The sequence below is a fragment of the Centrocercus urophasianus genome, unplaced genomic scaffold (genome assembly GCF_019232065.1).
Source record: "Centrocercus urophasianus isolate 14NV4802_14NV808 unplaced genomic scaffold, USGS_Curo_1.0 seq_13, whole genome shotgun sequence".
NCBI lineage: Eukaryota > Metazoa > Chordata > Aves > Galliformes > Phasianidae > Centrocercus > Centrocercus urophasianus.
The window spans coordinates 50,426,648-50,446,319 of NW_024884475.1; the positions used below are offsets into that span (position 1 = coordinate 50,426,648).

General features: G+C 37.1%; 1 protein-coding gene and 1 long non-coding RNA gene across 2 annotated transcripts in view; one reads left to right on the forward strand and one right to left on the reverse strand.

Moving 5' to 3' along the window:
* Positions 1-1,626: 1,626 nt before the first annotated feature.
* TACR3 (tachykinin receptor 3) overlaps positions 1,627-19,672 on the reverse strand; it is a 31,014-nt gene continuing 12,968 nt past the window's right edge. Inside the window, exons 2-5 of the mRNA XM_042812699.1 lie at positions 17,247-17,435; positions 15,750-15,900; positions 4,973-5,169; positions 1,627-2,147 (exon numbers count right to left, since the gene is read on the reverse strand). Of these exons, the coding sequence (XP_042668633.1) occupies positions 1,832-2,147; positions 4,973-5,169; positions 15,750-15,900; positions 17,247-17,435 (853 nt within the window). The 3' untranslated portion in view covers positions 1,627-1,831. The remainder of the gene's footprint in view (positions 2,148-4,972; positions 5,170-15,749; positions 15,901-17,246; positions 17,436-19,672) is intronic.
* The window catches only part of LOC122157210, a 139,376-nt gene continuing 138,904 nt past the window's right edge, over positions 19,201-19,672 (forward strand). Inside the window, exon 1 of the long non-coding RNA XR_006167799.1 lies at positions 19,201-19,319. This is a non-coding gene — a long non-coding RNA (uncharacterized LOC122157210). The remainder of the gene's footprint in view (positions 19,320-19,672) is intronic.

Here is a 19,672-nt window from a genome sequence, read left to right on the forward strand (position 1 = left end):
ACAAATTGAAGATCAGAAAATCTTTCCTGTTGCTGTTGAATTTTAGCTGCCTTTATAGTACTATTATGCCCCTTCCAGGAGGAAGCTAGCTCTGTATCTGCTGGTTTATCTCTCAGCAGAAGTAAAGAATGTGAATTGAAGCCTGGAGCACAGAGGAGAAACTGTATCAGCAGCCGCATGGAGGGGCATGCACTGCATGCAGGCTTCTATTTTGAGCAATATTATTGACACAACCTTAAAATGATCTGACGACTTCTACTGTTAGTGAAGGGTATTGGGAGGCCTATAATGAATGTTATAGGGAGCAGGACATTTGCCTGAAAATATTTTCTCAGAAATGGTTATTAAAATGCAGTCTGCTCTGCTGTCAGTCACAGTTTTTGCTGTCCTACTAGTTTAACTCTGTAATGTTTCATGTTTTTTGAGGTAGAGGCTGGGAACTGGATTAGTACTGTATGCAAATGTCAAAAAAACAGCAAAAAAACTGCTGATGAGCATGGGTTTCTTCATTTGTTGAGTACCACAGTATTTTTTCACTACAGGATCCACAGGAATGCTGAGGATGTTCTTGGACATGGCCATCCATGTATAAGGAGATTATCAGTAAATTAGTTGTCTGTAGGTCACATCCTAAAGCACTTGAAGAAGCTGTTTCTCTGTTAGTTCATTAAAAAGAAAAGGGGGGCGGAGAAGAAAGAAGTGAGAAAGCTGTCATTTCTTCCTAATTATTCATCAGTCAAGGATCATAAAACTTAGGTGTGATGTTTTGTACGTGAAGTAAGCTCAATACAGTCATATCATTCGAACTTACATTCGTATATTGATTTTTATCAACGCTGGTTTTGTAATAGACGCAGTTAGAAAAGATGGAGTGTAACAATTGCATGGTGTGGGTGAATCACAGTACAGATGTGATTCTAATTATTAGTCGCTATCTCTGCTCACCACAGTGATGGTGGGCATCTCCTATTGCTGGAAAAGCATATATATGTGGGTTGAAGCTCAAGCCTTGCATTCTTAAAAGTTCTCTGTATTTGCTCAGCATTTATACTGTGTTGGTCTCAGCCACGTGTAAACTCCCACCATGTTGCCTGTGACTCAGGAAGACATTCACAGTGTTTTCATTAAGTTTTGATTAACTGCTTGAGGGCCAGTGTTTGCACAACCAGTTGATCCATGCAACTGATTCAGCCATTAATGCAACCAAGCCCACGGCCATTTAGGTAAAACTGAGACTGCACTCTGGTCATCTTTGAGTTAGGATCAACTTTCTTTGCAACAGTTGTTGTCAGTCATTCCCTAAATTCCTAAATTTCTTGTTACAGATAGAGATGAACTTCATCTTGTCTACTTGCATGGGGATAAAGCTAGAAAATAAAACAACTGAGTAGATTTGTGTCTCATTACATCTTTATTGTAAAGAAATATTTCAGATCTTAGATAGCTTTGTTATTGTCAAATTAATGCACTCAAGACAGAAGACCACCTGAAGTTCATTGAATGAAGGAACTTGTTACATTTCAGTAAACGTCACAGGTCAGAAGCCGAAACAATGGGTTTTGTGCCTTTAAGTTGTTTCAGGCAATCCTTACAAACAGCGCTGTGTATGAGGTGTAACCATGCTTTTGGACTAACGAATAAGTATGTCTGCAAATTCCTCTTTCTCTCTAAAGCACAAAATAAGGTGGTATTAACAGTTTCATGATATCTATAGCTGAGGTTCGACAGTTGAAAATATTTTTGTTCTCCTGTGGAATTAACATCTAGTTCCATAGTAAGTGAGCGTTGAGTCTTGCATGTCCAGTGTCTCACAAGTGTCACCAAGAAATGTTTAGGAATAATCATCTCCTGCTGTGTACAATGAACTGACGAAACTTGAGGCTGTGGAGACAGCCTTGGAATTCCTCCGTGAACAGCCATTGAAACTTGGATTCCTTGGAGCTGCTTTTTTCTTGCGACTGGGATGGGAGTTGTCTCCGTCGTTGGTGTCGAGCACTACTGTTGTGCTGGACTCCATTCTGGACACAGCATATAGACTGCTTTGCCGGGTGGGATGAAACCTGGCAGCCTTGAGCTCTAGTTCATCATGACTGGACAACTCAATGAAGGGGCACCAGCGGAAAGCTCTCTTGAAGCCAGCTCGGAACCTGCGAAAAAAGGTACTTGGTGAGAGATTGTACATGTGAGAGCCAGCCATGAGCCTTCGTCTGAAAACATGTACAGCACTGCCATACTCCGCTGATTTCTTTGCTCCTAGCAATGTCTGTGGGGAGGTCACTGGAAGTTCCCTTGGCTAAGATCAAGGTAGGAAAAAATGGCAGTGATAACAGCTGTTTTTTGTTTCTGATATTATTTATTTTCCCTGCTTTGTGACATTTTCCTGATAATCAATTTCTCTTCCTTTGCCATACCTAAAAATAAAGATGTAAACAATTAAATGTCAGCTTTCTTAAAGCTGTCTTCATAGAAATTGATCTGATTGACTTGTAATGAAACCCACGCCTGTATTTTGTCTTTCCTCAGCAGAAACTTTGCAGCATCCTATCCCTTGCTCTAAAACAACAATTCAGCTTCAAGATTCCACTATTTCTGTTGTTTCCTTGTATCTTAGAGAGGCTTGAATGGGATTTATGTAACAACTGATAATGATTCACATAAAATATTTGGAAAGTCATTTGCAAAGTCAAGATCTGAGAAAGCCTGAAAACTGAATGTGAATGATGTACAAGCAGGAAAGAATGTTAAGGCTTTAGCACATTGGTTCTTGCAACATTCATATGTGAGTGCTTTTTATCAGTTCAAATCATAGACAGAGATTAAATAGCAGGACCGTTATAATTTTTTTGGGTGTAAGCCCTTGCATCATAGAAATGAAATACCAGAAAACAAAACAAAACCAATTCACAGTGTATTTGTGTAACCTGAAAAAGAGCATCTTTTCACCTAGACCTAAAACATAATGGACTTCTTTCGCTTCTGCTGGTTTTATTTCAACATTGTTTCTGTGTTGCTTATTGTCTGTAAGCTTTTTATAGCAATGGTTCTGCTACCACAGTGATAACTACAGATAAAAACATCTATGAATTTTTCAGTGAAAACTGATCTCCCAGAACTAATTATCCTTCCTCCTCAGTTTTTCAGATGCAGATAAATATATAAATCAAAAATTGTTTTTCCATACTTTGGTACGGAGTTGTCACATGATTACAAATGACCATGTAGCATGCTATTCATCATTCCACTGATTATATGCAGTCCAAATGTAGAGGTAGTAGCAAAGTAAAGAATGAACCCCTAATGGAAATAGGTTTAGTGTAGTAAGCTGTAAAACCCAAATATCTTTAGACTGTATTTTTTCATTGCACTTTCTATCCTCTTTCATATTCAGGTTTTGGTTTTCTCCTTCTTGAAATACTGCTATCTTTAGGTACATTAGTAATGTCCTAGCCTGGAAGGTGAGGCTGGGGATAGCTATTATAACATGTCTGATACCAGATCCAGCAGAGGTAACAAACACTGCTGTGTGAATAGACCTGACTCCCAGCAACAGGCTTTCCTTTTCCTACTGTATGAAAAAGCAGCGAACATTCAGGCTTCTTAATTTCAATACAAAATTTAGTCGTAATTAAACTGTCACCAATATGTCATTCTTGCATTGAATATTGAACCAAGAGATCTTTATTGTGTCTCAGAATTGCAAAGAATTTTGGTGGATTTGCATTCTTTAGTCTAGGTGAGCAATTTTGCAGTGTACAAGCGTCAACATATACTTAAACCACATAATCAGTATTATTTTTTACTAATAATGTCTTCTGTTGCTGCTACCAGTGTTTTTGAAGTAAACTGTAGTGTTTTAGAGATGATGTGGTAGTAAATAAGAAAATTTGAGACCTGGTTCTTTGGCTTTGTTTTTATGGACACTAGATGTCTTGTGATGTCTGGTCTCCATTTAAAGAAATGGGAAATTTTCTATTTGAATTAGAATTTTGGTCTGGGATGCTAAATCGTTAGTTCTTGTTTAAACAATTGTAAGCATATGTGATTAAAAAGGATCAGAAAGCTTTAAGAAATCAGGCATTGATATTTCAAAGGACGGAATGTTAAGCATTGTAGGCTACTCCTGATTATGAAAAATGGTTACTTATTCAAAGGAAATTTGAAATAATCTTTAAGATTACTTATTTAATACTGATTCATGCTGACTTTGCTGACTATTTGATTGTTCTTAATGGTCTCTATTCAGTAAGACTACAAGAAACACTGAACAGTAGGACAGCTAGGATGTTGCTTGGTTGGATCCTGGTCCTTCAGGATGAAATGAAGAACAGGAACTGGTTCTGCAGACCAGTAGTCTTGAATTGCCAAATACCCATAACATTCAACAAGGTCTGTGCCTTTTGAAATTGAAAACATAATGGTACCTGGCATTTCTTGCATCGCCATCAAGCAGTACTGTAATATAGTACAGAGTAACAAAAATATAAATATCTGTTTTGTTAGCCTGCTGCAGACCTCGGAGTTCAGTAGAAATCAAACATTTAGGTATAAAATATGTAGTAAGTAGCTTTTTGTTATATCCTACCATCATTGCAAATAAATTTGTTTACACTTTGGAAGTAAACAGATTGTACTGTACTTCACAAGTAGCTTGCATTATTTCTTTACATTGCAATGTGTTTGCAAGCCAAAAAATAGAACACTGCTACAGATGTCAAATATAGCAGTTGAAAACAGAAAACATTCGTCTCTAAATACTGAAGATTCCTCTAAAACTTCATTTAGAGCAACCTGTTTACTGGAAATGTGCACTTGGTTCTTTAGGTTTGTATCTGATAGGAATCCAAAGGAAGACTTTTTTCCCCCCCCAGGAACTGAAAACTGTTGAAGTGAAAATTATTTCTTTTACCACATTTAAGCCATTTATTTTCTCATAAAATGCATACATACCAACTCTTTTGTAACTGGTTCTTACCTCTTATTAAGGCAGCAGTAAATAATGGGGTTGTACATGGTAGAACTCATGGCAAGCCAAAAACTGGCCAAATAGATTTGCTGAATGTATTTCCACCGATTCAGTTGTTGATAGATCCCAGTAACTATGAAGTAAGTATGGTAGGGCAGCCAACAGATGGCAAATGTCATCACAACCACAATCATCATTTTTACCACCTGACGGAAAGAAATAAGAATTCTGTTTTATAATATGTTTCACTCTATTAAAAAAAAAATAATCTGACTGGAATTTATCTTCAGTTAACTCTTATATTCTTATATTTCTTATATCTTCCTTTTCTTAGACAAAATAATAGGAAAAGTTTCTCCAGCATTATCTCTATTAATTCTTACAATAAATACATTTGCTCGCTTATATTTGGCTATCTAAAATATTACTTGATTCCTTGTTAAGATCTTGGAAAAAGTCACAGGTTGTTTCATTTAAACACCATACTCTGGCTTTTATTGACCTTGGTGTCATTTTCTATTGTGGTCCACAAGTATATTCCTTGCTCCCAATTAGTAGATGTGATTTATGTAAACACTTGATTGTAGGAAATGAACAACTGCAGCATCCTCTTTAATTTTGGAGGATAACAGTTTACTTGGCTGGTGCTTACTGCTTGTTGCATTGTAACAATCTATCAGCTTCTGCAGTTCCTGTTAAATAGGAGTGAAGAATAGCTCCATTTTGTGCATGGCACACGTGAGGAAAAGTCGTCATTATAAATTTCACTACTTCTTCCTCTTTTCAGCTTTGCCAACTGCTAGCGCAGCTACTATTTCTGGTGCGATGTGTCACAGTCACACAGCAGATTATCTTTCTATAAATACAATAAAACCAGTCATGAGAGGGCTGTGCTGAGCATCCTCTTGTTCATTTATACTGTGAATACTGTGGAATACCAGAGATTGCTCTCAACAGTTGCTATCATTTCTCTGTACAAGGCACTGTTTTCTGCTGTTAACAGGTTTGTCAGAAGAAAACAACCACCCAAATAAATGGAGACCTGAAATTTCCTGTGCCTACATGTCCTCAGCTGATATACTTAGAAAATACCAGCTATCATGGTTAAATCAGTTTACACAATTATCATGATACATGATAATTGATGATTTCTTATAATCTTGTTGAAAACATAAAGCAATTTTATATCTAGCACCAATTTATAAGCTTCTTTGCAGGCTGAGTCTGTATTGTGCAAGGTAAGAACGTTATTGAATACTGACAACTTTTGCATTTTTAGGTGATGATTGATACATATTTACCTTTGTGCACACATAAAATGACATTTCTAGTTGTTTTTCCCAAACTACTTTTTATCAGGTAATTGTAAGTCATTACAGAAGGGAGATGAGTATTTTTATAAAGGAAGGCAATGCAATGTATCACTTTCCTCTTTGAGCATGCATCTGTATGTCTTTATCTAGGCATGTATAGATGTATATGGGACTACCTGTGAGATAAAGATGCCAGGATTATTATTATTATTATTATTGTGAGAAGGGAAGAGGATACGACTGTGCATGACTAGACATTTCTGGACTAAATTATGCATCTGAAATGGTGATGAAAATATGCTGTCAGGTCTCAGTCGTAATGCATTAAATGGGATGTCTCTTCTGTCCCTTAAATATAATTCCAGTATTCTTGTGGAATTCCTGTGCCTTGTACCTGTTGCACATGTTAGATAGAAGACCTAATTCCATAGTTTCATCACAATCCTTGATCACTGTAAATCAGTGCACTGATTTACAGGTGCACTTCATTTGCTTCTGCAATTTTGTATCTGATGAGAATCATTTGTATTACTTCAATAATGTCCAGGGATTCTTTAATTTCAGAACAGCTGAAAATGTAATTACTTGCCATGACATTTAATCAACAATCTTGCAGTATCTTTTGTGCACGTGAAATTATTCTAAGAATTATTTAACAAAGGAAAACCTCAGGTACAAAAGAAAAGTTATTGAGGCATCATTTTTGCCTCAATTTTTTTTCTTAAAAAATAACAAAAAATAACCACTGCACACCACACTCATCTTTACTAGCAGTAAAATCAGCAAAAATAAAAAAAAAAATTAAAAATTCTCCTTTCAGATCAGTCTGTATCAATCTGAGCTTCACTGAAGTGAATGATAATACACTGATATATGTTTGTTTAGGAGAAGACATGTATTGGGATTACCTTATTCTGTACAGTTTTCTTTCCTAGAAGAAAGAAATGCCCTTTTTTTCAAGCAAGAAAGGGCATTTTACAGAGTTCTTTTTGTTAAAGTCAAAGATAAGTTGCTGTTATTTTGAGTATTTATAGTACGATGCACTTATTGACATACTGCCTAAGGAGAGTATAAGTGAGATGTTACAAGTCTGTGTGGCATAAAATTGTTTGAAACACAGGGAAGTGACACTTGAATTTGAAGTAAACCACAAAAGCTATAAGAGAAATCAAAAGCCCTTCTCTGTCCTCATTCAGGGTCTAAGAATGTGTGTGTGTTTGCAGAAACGCTGGAAAAGAAGAACAAGAGGAACATGAAAGAGGAAAATGATTCACAGATTCTTCTTTCAGAGACAGGCATGCCCGCTGTGCAGGACAGCACCTCACAGTTGATAGCTGTAGTTCTTGTCTTTCCTTTTCCCTTTGATCTTTCCAAACAGTATTCTGTTTCAGTTCTTGATGATATCAATACTACGAGCAGGAACAGTCTTCCAGGTCTGTAAACTCAGGGCACCCTGATTTCACTTACTATGTCCTGATGAATGAATGTCAGTAAACAGGCTCAGTTAGGGCAAAGGGAAAAGAAATGAAATGGATGAGTGTGAATTACCTGCAACAGTGCGATTGTCTTTGTTCTTTTATATCTCAGAAGCTTCTTTCATATTCTACAGATGAACTTTCAAAGTGAACCTTAACTTTTTGTTTGTGAGGAGTATTTAGACCTGTGCTTCTGACAACATGAAGCAGGAAACATCACTAAAGTAAGCAAACCAGAAAATACCTGAATTCAGTTGTTCTTCTGCTCTCTCTCTCCTGCCAGTGTTGCACAACAGAGCTTTCCAAAACATGTGATGGCAGTGGGTGCCACCAAACAGAGTTCTGGTAGTACTGAGTCCCCCTGGTGCTGTTCAACCACTCCTTGTGTACTGTAGGCAGTATGGCTGGAGGAAAGGGATGTCTTTCTGTTCCAGGACTTCTATTTTCTGTTAATTTTAGTTGCACTCAGTCTTTCAGCCATTGTGCAACCTCTGTGGAATTGTTGAGTCTAGATTTGGAATGTAACAGAAAATCAAAGTGTTCTCTGTTTTTATTTTCATCAACATGTTCTTCCAATGGTGGCATACTTCTGCCTATGTGTAAGAAAAGCCCTTTCTGTAAAAACAAACAAAAAACCCTGTTTTTTAGTGTTGCCTGTTCCTTTGAATTCTTCCATTCCGTGTAAGAATGTAAGAAGCATTCTTTCATTAATAAATGTTATGTAATGAGAACAAACTATATTTAAAAGAGCAGAAAACCCAGAAGTTTATTGGAGTTGGAATTTGTATGTTTGTATTGTGAGATATCTGAAATGGTACAAGTGGGGAAAAATAGAGCTAACTGATCCTATTACACTCAGAAACACCAGCAAAAATGTTCTTTTCTCCTATTTTTACTTTGCATGAAAAGTAGCTAGAAAAAATGAGTCTGAGATGCAGCACTGAAAATAGCTCTTGCAAGATTAAGAAGGTTCAGATGCTGTAGAGGGAGGTGAGCAAGAACAATTCACTTTACAATACACTGATTTGCCAGTAGTACCTAAGATTTAAGCCAGGGAAGCATTTCCCTTTCAATTTCCTTTGCAACTCTTCGTTGCCTAAGTCATCTTTGATACTGCTGCTTCTTCAAGGTCAGTGGCTTGGCTTCTGATTTCTTTTGCAGTTTCAGATTCTATAACATCATTGATTTCTGAACTTTTACTTATTCCTGGGTTACATAGATGTAAATGAGAAGCACAGCAAATAATTCAACAACCCATACCATGCAAGAATCTTTGTTTATCCACTCACTGATATTATTTATTCACAAATACAGCTTAAACCTTATTCAGAGATAATCTCTGGGAGTCTTAATGTATTGTTTTTTGTTTTTTTTTCCTGCTCTGTGCTCTTTTGAAAGATGTAAAATTCCAAATTGACACTGCACAAATGATTTCCCCAACATATTAGTGTGCAAACAGTAAATCCTCATCCCAGTCTCGGGGGTGTACATGCATTTGTACATTAAGCATCAAAGAGAAGGGAACACTGTTATGTTTTTTGCTTTTCTGCAACGCTTATTTGGAGTATGATACTAATGTTTGGAAAGACAATTAGGATTTAAAGGTAACTACTGGCTTTAGGATGGAGATTGGACTGTTTTCTGAGACTGTTTTCTTATGTGCTGTGAATTCTCAGATAAACTTTACAAGCTTAGGTATTTCCTCTGCTGTTTTAGAAAGGAGAGATTCTTAATATCTGAAGTAGATGCAGATTCAGAAAGAATAACAGAACTTGAAAATGTAGGAAGCCTTTCAATCAGGTAGTAACCATGTCAGTTCCACTGCTCCAGCTGTTCCATAAATCACTTAATTCTTCTGGCTTGTACTGTCCATCAATTTTTTTCTCAGTTTCTTGAAATAAAGAAACTACTTTTCATTTCAGTTTGCAGAATCCCTAGCTTCAGAGAGAACTCCGTCACTTGCTGTGTGATTTAAGCTGTAAAGATGAAAAAGTTTGTCCTTGTACAAAGTAGCTCTGACTCCTATTGCAGTCTTACAGATCATGGAATCACAGAATGGCCTGAGTTGAAAAGAACCGCAGTGATCACCTAGTTTCAACCCCCTGCTTTGTGCAGGGTTGCCAACCACCAGACCAGGCTGCCCAGAGCCACATCCAGCCTGGCCTTGAATGCCTGCAGAGATGGGGCATCCACAACCTCCTTGGGCAACCTGTTCCAGTGCATCACCACCTTCTGTGTGAAAAACTTCCTCCTCATATCTAACCTAAACCTCCTGTCTCAGTTTAAAACCATTTCCCCTTGTCCTATCAACCCATGTGAACAGTCGTTCCCTCTCCTGTTTATATGTTCCCTTCAAGTAATGGAAGGCCACAATGAGGTCTCCCCAGAGCCATCTCTTCTCCAAGCAAAACAAGCCCAGTTCCCTCATGGACCGCAGCTTTGTTAAGTGACTGAGAAGGCTGCTAAATCTTTTTGGTTTCTGTTCCTTATTTTTTTATTGTTTGTTTTCCCCTTGAGGAAGGATGACATTCAGGCATCCTCGCCAGTGTTACAGAACTCATCTGAATTTTCCATATTAGTCTTTAAAAAGGTCAGTACGTACAAACTTTCTTTGAAATACGACCTCATATTGAACAGTGCAATAATAATTAAGCTGTGCTGAATAATGCTAATGAATTATGGCCGCGTCCCTATACTTTGTCTCCTGTTTGTGGTTTCCTCTCAATAGAAACTGCCCTTTTGAACCTAAAGTGAGATAGGTCTCCCTGGCTATCTTTAAAATAGAAACATAGGCTATTGTTTTCTATGGAAAGCCTTTCGGATTGTTTTATTTTTAGTTTATTTGCTTGTAGATGTTAGCATATAAAAGACCAGAAGCGCTCATTTCATTCATTTAGACTGAGAGAGGGATTTGGCTGGAAACATCTGTTGAGGTGACACCAGGGAGAGGTAATAACCAATTAATTAAGCTAACAAAAAGTGCTGGCATAAACAGAGCTGCCCATAAAGAGATTTAGCCTGGAAACCGGGACGCTGGGTGCAGAGAATTTAGAACACTCTCAATGAGATGTAGCAGTTCAGAAGGCAAAGTGATTTTAAGACGCAGACTGAAGATGATATCAGAATTTTGTTAGGGTCACCTGTTGTGACAGATCTGGGACCTCGAGGCTTGTTCCCGTTCTACTTTCATTGAACTTTCTGATATTGACAGAGATGAACTGACATCCAGTGAGTAAGTGGAAGGAACCCTGGAAGCTGTTCATTGTCATCCAGTCTTGCAAAGTAGGAATGAGTTTGCTTTGTAGGAGCCTCAGACGCTGATGTCTGTTTAGTCCCATTCATTTTCTTTTCATAAAGTAAATAAAAATAAAAAAGCTGTTCAACCTCAAAAAAGTCTGCCACTATAAATACCTATTCTTCTATTTACTTCACAGTGTTTACCAATACTTCAGGAATTGCAAAGGCTGCCTTCTGTTGTCACTGGTGCTACCTCACCTGCTCTATGACTGTTTTATGACAGCTGAAGTACAAATGAAGCTTTGAAAAGACCTTTTGAGAGGAACAGCTTTGTACTTCCAATTTCACATCTCATAAAACAAAGAATAATTTCCATTGAATACAAACCAATCTAGTGTAGTACATCTGTCCTTTTTATCCCATACAGAAAATACAGGCTGTTGAGCCTGAACAGACCTAGGAATTTCGGAGTTGTTTTTGATTGTACCAACATATGTTTGCATGACTTGCCATAAAGGCCTCATGTGTTGAGATACGGTCTGTGATAGCACATCTGAGCAAACAGTCTTGCTTGGGTCATATCACTAGTGAAACTGGCCTACCTCTAATTTCTAATCTTGCTCCAAATGCTTCCTGTTCTTCCCCTCCCTGCTCCTCAGCATGCTTTCATATAGTCACTTACATGGCTTTCCAAAACAGTGTATATTTACAGTGCAACATTTTGCTTCCATTTTTGACTAAGAAGCTGACTATTTTGGAAATACTTCTGTAGGAGATGCTGATCCTCAAAATAACATCACAGTCAGTATGAAGAATAACCACTAAGTAATGCATGTGGCAGTCACCTGCTTAGAAGAAATTTCAGAAACTCAAGCAATAAGTCATCCATACACTATCAGTAAGACTACATGCTGATAAAATGGAATTTAACTCTTTACCTTCCTCTTCTCTCTTTTTCTGTTCTAACATATTCTTCTTTGTTTTGCTACATTTTGTTTTCATTGCCAATTTCTGCAAGGTCAAAGAGTAAACCCACTTATAGGAGAGGATTACTGATGGATCAGAAATGTACAGATGCATTTATTTTTGGCATGAGGCACATAGTATGGTGTATTGGGTTTCTGCACCTCATTACTTCGTGATAGAATGGGTAGGTTGTTTCACTCACCACTCAGAGAAATGTAAAATCAACCAGAATGAAGTAGTCCTTCCCTTGGAGAATCACTTGTGTCCCTTTTGTGCTTGTGCGCTGTTTGCACAGTTCTGGAGCCGGCATTTTGTAAGTATATAAGCAACATGCTACTGCATCACCTTCCCAGTCAGTTCTGTCCATGAAGTGCAAGCACAGATTTGTGAGGTGGAAGTATTTATTCCACATGAAATAATAAGTAGTGGGAAAGGCAAGAAGTCAATGTGCCTTTTCCACAATCTGCTGTTAAACAGCCAGCTTGCATGAGCTGTAACATAGGTGCCATCCTCCTTTACCTGTGCACTCTAGGACTTGATTCTGTGTGTGGTTAATGTACATGAGTGAATATTTAGACAAGTGTGCAACCTTGGCAGGCTATTATCTCAAAAAATTCTGTTAGTGTTTAACTTTTTAAAAATATAGGTCATGATTCAGTGCAAATTAAGACAGCAGTGAACATGAGGGCTGTCCTTTCAAACACACAGCAAAAAAGTGTGTAGAGCAGTTGATTGCAGCTACTCTTTAGGATAATCACATTGTAGTGACCTTCTGTTATGTTGAACAATTTAAATGCCTTATGTCATTTTGAAAATGGAATATATCATTTATATATATATGAGTTCTTGGAGACTACAGTGCTGATCCTCATGTCTTAGGTCTGAACAAATGACTAGGAAAAAAATGGGTTTTCAAGGTGGTGTTGGAAATAGGGAGTCATGTGAAAGACAATGCCTTCGACCCACAGTATCAAAACCATGTATTTTTTTAAATGTTAGAATCCAAACTTTCATGTGCATTTTTGTGAATAGGTCAATAACTAACTAGTCTGTCTGTCTAGTCATAGTGACTGCTTGCTAACAATAAGGGTCTTTGATTTCAGAATTACTTACCAAGAGGTATGAGTTCATAGTGTGATATTTTCATCACCTGTTTTTGGCTAATAAATTTTAGGCTATGGGTATGGCCTTGTTTTACGCTCTGTATAAACCTTAGTAGGTGCTCATAATTTCTTCTCTAAGGTACTCTTGCTTCTTACACTCTTTCTTTTTACATGCTTTAAGCTGCTGTCTGACTAGTTTTGTTGAGCACTTCTTAGCTCTTGCATTTCAGGCTATGTTGTTGTTCAACAGTTCTTCAGTCATTTTATCCACCACTGTGAATCTGTAAGCCTAAATCATTTCACCCTTTGGTTTCCTTCTCTCTAAAGTGAGAAGTCTGAGCCATTTTAGTCTCTTATCAGAACTGCATCAAAGAAAATGATGGATTAGTTTGATTTACAGTATGTGATTATTTCTTCTTATACATTAGTTAAATTTGGAAGAGGGATTGGAATGTAAGGTTAGATAGAGAAAACAGACTGGGGAGACAACATCTGAGAGTAAGACTACGTATTATTAACTGGGTAGGTCCCTGACACACATGTTCTGTAAAAGAAAAGGGTAAAGAAAATGAAGAGGAAGAAGAATGCAGTTCAAATGCTGGAGCATGAAGCAGTACAGGAAGTTCGTGAAAGCAGGTTGAGATCTGAAGCCACTGGTCTAATGCTTATATCTGAACTGATAGATGATATGAAAAGCAGATAATCTGTTTCTGTCATGAAATACCTTCTCTCAAAATATTTCCTCACACCAGTATTCTCAGCCACTCCCAAATTTCTAAAAATGTCAAGTCTTTGACCTTTAAGTATACTAAGTATGACTTTATGTTGTCCAACCTATAGTGTGTATAATGAAATTCTTAGAATTCCTTATTCTTGGAGGTTGTTTTCAGCAGAATTCGGGGCTCATCATGTTGTTGGATATACCAACTGATGAGAATATCTACTATCAAATTTCTCAAGCTTCAAATCTTTTCTTGCCAAGTATTGTTTCTTTAAAAGGTCTCACATCAACTGTTCACTAGTTTCTTAACACTAAATAGCATTTCAAAGAGCCCTAATCAAACATGCTTTGCATGACATGAAACATTCTGCCTACTGTTATTGTTCTCCTTCATAGTAAACACAACCAATACAGTCTTCCCTTGTAGTGAGATAGTTGCATACTAAATAGCAGGAAAAACAGATGGTTTCGTTGTTTGAATAAAGAGAAAGCAATAGCTTTGTTACCAGAAGCTGGCTGAGGGATAGTTTTATCTGGATTCTAGTCTATTAGTTTATCACTGTGACTGACTGATTATGATTCATTTTTCCAAACATAAATCATTTCATAAATCCTGTTGGAGAGCGCAGCAGTAGAACTGAAGATGTCATGGAGCTCAGTCGGTTAAGGCACTGATGAAGTTACAAATGTGTCTGCACAAAGTGGATGCCCATTTTTGCATGTGTTGAAGACGTGAAGTGCTCTCACATTTAAAATGCTTTAATCAAGGATTCCTTTTCTTGCATATAACTAGAGTGCTGTTTTTAAACTATTTGAGTGATTTAATTGAACTCTTCCTAGCATACAGTAGAAGCCAGCTTTTGTCTATAGAAGCCTTTGGTGTGTATGAAATGAGGTGTTTAATTTACTCAATTATTATAAGATCTGTTTTTCCAAGTTACTGCTTTAAATAATTTTTTCGGTACTTGCTTTTGTAAACCATATCTCCTATACAAGGTCATGTGTCACTTTGTCTTCACCCACATATGCTTCCCTGAATATTTCTTCCTTTTTTCTAAGGCTGGAAGGCCTTTATTGATAATAACCCAGTTAACTGACCAGCAAAACCAATTCCTGCTTCCGTTCTGCAGGAAAGAACATCTTGTAACTTTGAACATACACCTGTGGGTAAGAAACAACATGCACAGCAAAGACTGTAATAATAAAGTGGGACACTGAATGGATAATGTTAAAGACTGAAATGCTGATGTTTTGAAATGCTTTCAGCATTTCTGGAAACAAATCCAATAATTTAATCTGGAGGCAGATAGTCAAAGCATATTGATTATTTTTCCATTATTTCCTCTCAGTTCACATTCCAGAATATCTTGGAGCTATCACAGTACAATAGCAGTCAAAACGTACTTACTTCCTTAAGAGAAGATAACGTTTTGCCCTCCTGAAAGAGGTACATAAAGCCCCCCAAAAGCCCCACCTACCTCTGGTGTCATGGGAAACACTGAATATCATACTGTGAAGATGTCTAGGCTTATCTGCCATTCCTAATCTAAAAATTGCAATAAGATTCACTGATTTTTTCAGTAGAGTGAGAATCTGACCCATGGGAGTTAATGGTTTGCCAGCCCAGTTGTTCAAAACTCAGTATTTTAGGTCTATAAAGGCTAAACAATTTGGTTTAATTTCCTCATATCAGACACACTTACCAGGCACTATATATGGAATAAGAAGTTAACATCCAAATGTTGCCTTTATGTAATGAAGAGCAGTGAAGTTAGAGAAAAAAAAAAAAAGAACAACAAGCCAACTGGTGAACTTAAAAGAAAACTTGTCTTTTTTAAAAAACTGATGTCAGTCTCATTACTCTGATTTCAAATGCCTTTGTGTTTGTGAAAGAGAATACCACAATACTTTACAGTACAATTACAGGTGATGTTATTAAGAGTCACTTAGTGAGGTTTAATGGAACAGTACCTTTCTCTTAGCTTTGAGCTGCTCATGATATTTGTCCGATGTGTCACCTGGTATTTCTCCTCCCCAGAGGGTAATTCCCACTACAGAATAAGTGATGCCCATGACAAGCAGTGGAAAACAGTAGACCAGCACAATCACAATGACATGATACCTGCAATGAAAAAGCATTAGGCTGGTAAATGCTTGCAGAGGTGATGGAATGGGCTGCTGGAAGGAGAGTGCTATTGTTACGAGAAGCGTGCTTTATATTGATGAGGCAGCCCTTGGTGCATTCACTGTCTTTTTCAAGTATCTTGCATATTTATTTCCATTCTAGTGCAAGTGCCTTTAGGATCTTTAGCTGTGATTCTGAACTTGTTCTAGTAAAATCAAGAATGACTCTACAGTAATACTGATTAATGACTTCAGAATGAGGTATCTTTGTCCATAACTAGCTGAATTGATTTATTTATTGCATGGTCAAGTGTCCTAAGAGCAAGCGAAGGTTTTTGAGTTCTAATCCGCACCAGAAATGAAAGTAGAAATGCAGTATTTAAATACTGTCTTTATACAAAGGCATCCTTTGTATTTGTACTTCATATGGCCCCTCTGTTGCCTATGAGAAACATAGTCATCTCTGACAATGTGAGCGCTGGGGAAAAAAAAGATAACTTATTTTGCCTCCTGCTAGATCCTTGTTAAATGTCATTGTCACATAAAATCCCACTGAATGATCAGTAAAGAATTTCCAGCTGTCACTGAGAGTGAACTTACTGCCCTGAAGATAAAATACCTGTGGGTGGCCCCTACAGTGATCAAAATCATATATGATCAGAGCCGTTTTCACCTGCCTGAAGGAAGGCAAAAGGTCAAATTTGATGCTGTATGGCTATGCAGGTTTTCAGCCTTGGACAGAGAGTTCATCTTAAATACCAATGAGGATCTGAACAGGGACATAATGTTTATATGCCTAGGTAACCACTTATTCCTAATTCTGCCAGAGGGACAAACAAGATACATCCAGTTTAATTGGCTGTTGCTTCACACTTTCAGAATGTGGAAGGAATTACAGATTTTACAGTTTTCTTATTCCAGCTCAGACCTGAGATACGTACTTGTGACAGCGTAACAGGATGAAGTGCAGAAATCTGATCCTTTTTGAATAGAACCAGAGAAGAAAAATCTGATTGTGACAAGGAGAGGCTGGAAATACCGTTTTACTCATTAAGATAAACGATAAGCTTAGTTTGAATTGTATATTCTGTTCCCATTTCTGACCAACTTTGTTATATAGAAGTAGCCATCTTAAGTGAAGCAGTGATAGTAAACATTGCAGCATGGAATGAAAAACACTCGAGGAAGAGAATATTTTCTTCCAGTTGTCATTTAAATGAACTATCTTCCAAGCTTAGCAATTCTGCTTTGACTTTCTCAGTGCTGTTATACAAAATAACTACTAGTAGTATCCATTTCAAGTATAGGCATCACCATGCAGAAGTTTAAAAGAAAAATGCTTACATAAAATGCTGTTTTGGACCGCCTGGCCATGCTACATAGCACAGAGTTCTCCCAGGCATCACCTTGGTTATAGAGTAGAGGCACTGGGGAAAGGCCAACAGGAAAGCCAAAATCCATATGCTCCCAATGACCACCTTGGTAGCAGTTGCAGAGAGCCTTGGTTTCAAGGGATCAATAATGGCCATGTATCTGTAAAAGAAAGCAAAAACCTGTACATAAGAAATCTTCAGAGATTTGCACACATCTAGAATCATCCGCAGGTTGGGTCTGAGAGGATAAAAACAGAAATATTTGTCTTTCTGGAGTTCTGATGGCACAATCTGATTGAAGAGCAACAAGGCATCTGGAACCTTTATTACTCTGCTACATAATACAGGATATATCTCTAATTAACAGTTAAGCTCTAAGGATTATTAGAATTCTGTCCAGTAGCTACATGAACCCGATAAATTACCATGCCTTTTGTTCAATAGGCATTAACTGACTTCAGATCATTGGTCAAAGATCCTGCAGCTGCAACCATTTCAGGAAGGAATCGTACAGGCTTTGCCTCAGTTAATGGAGAAATATGTGCATAAAGCATGAAAACATCTCTTTTGCTTTCTCAGTTCCTGTTTCTTGGGAAGGGGTAGCATTCTTCTTATTGCCCTGTAATTGTATTGGCAATCCGTGTATACTGATCATTTTAGAACAATTTGCATAAAATAATTGAAAAGATTACTCTAAGTAATTACAATTTAAAGGCTTAGAAAAGAGAGCAACAGGAAAGCATCAAGACAAACAGTAAGAGAAAAACACATCTTGTTTTCTGCCTTTTGATATCCGAAAACATGCAAGGAACTAGGGAGACCCAGAAAGCCCGTTTTACTCATTCCATGTCACAAACTTCACACTTTTTACATTTTCTTATCATGCCACTGCTTTGATTCTGAGACTAACTCCCAAATCAATGTCTTTTCCACCAATTTCCCCGTCTCTCTATTTTGTTTCACTTATCAATGACCAAGTAAAGACCTTCAAAATCCTTAACAATTTTGGTAAATAGGAAGACTGTTTCTAGTTGCTTCCACTATTGGAATGCTCTTAAGTAACAATCAGAATCACTTTTAAAGGAATTTTTGTCCTGTAAATCCATTGAAATAGTATTTCTTTTTACACATATGCTGATGAAGCTTACTGGATAGCTAACTACATGCTCTTTGATATGACATCCTAATGCTTTCCAATACAGAAAGAAATGTTTTTTACAGTAATGTTTTGTTCCAGATGCAACCAAAAGCATGCTAGAAAATTCTTTGATTCAAGATTGAAATTCAGTGCTATTTGCAAGTGAGTGTAGGAGATGTCAGATGAGCAATTTAAATCAGCAAATCAGAAATTGAATTAATCAGTGTATCTGTGCTTACTCAGGAGACTAAAAATCTGTTCGTCTTTGGCCATTGGTAGTGCTCACATTCTACACAGTGTTTCTGAACTTAGGGTTAAAATAGGGATGTTGTAAGAAGCTTCTCAGGAGTAACTAGAGCAAGAAAAAATAAATGACAAATTTGAACTATTCTTTTCTGGTTTTGTTGTGCTTTTTGTTTTCATATTGTATGCAAACATCTGAAACAGACAGGAAAATGTGATGAATATGAAAGTCAGCTTGAATTTTTATACTACTGACAGTTTTACAGACTTCTTGGAGTATACCTGGATTCATTTCAACAGTTGATTACCACTTACAGAGGTTAATACCGATTCTGGAAGAGACAAACTCATTGCCATAATCACAGCCCATATGTTTCTGCTGTCTTTTACAATACGTTTAATTATCTGATCATTTTTGACGAGATTATTGGAGTATCTCAGTGATTTCCTAATGGTCGTCTTGTTTGTGACTATGTTTTCATTGTAGGTTTCCAATTTACAAATCTCATGACCATGTTACTGTCCCTGTCTGTTTCAGGTTTTAAATGCAGTTTGAAAATCAAACCACAGCTGTTCCTGTCTACAAGCAGTGAGAAAAAATTTTCGTCACTTTCCAGTACTACTTGTATTGTTGAGTCACTTCCACCTTCTAAAGAAATTGCAGTAAGTAAAAGATATACTGTGATTCTTCATCTGCTCTCTCTCTACGTTTCTATCTCATACAAAGATGGATTGGGACAGCTCTATAGATTATTTTTCTGAATGGAAAATTATGTAGGCAGTAATAGGCACTGTATGGCAATACTGTGTCCTGAAGATATCGTAGTATGGATAAAAACCATTTGCTGTCTAAGCATTTGCAGACTTTATGCTATTGTTGAGACTTTAGGTATTACTGTGGGAATTAGAAGTTATAATACCAATTTACACTTACAGATAATAAGGGTAGGTAAGTAAAGATGAATTAGTAGATCCCCTTCCCAAGTGATGTTTATATGTGATTATTGTTGGTTTTT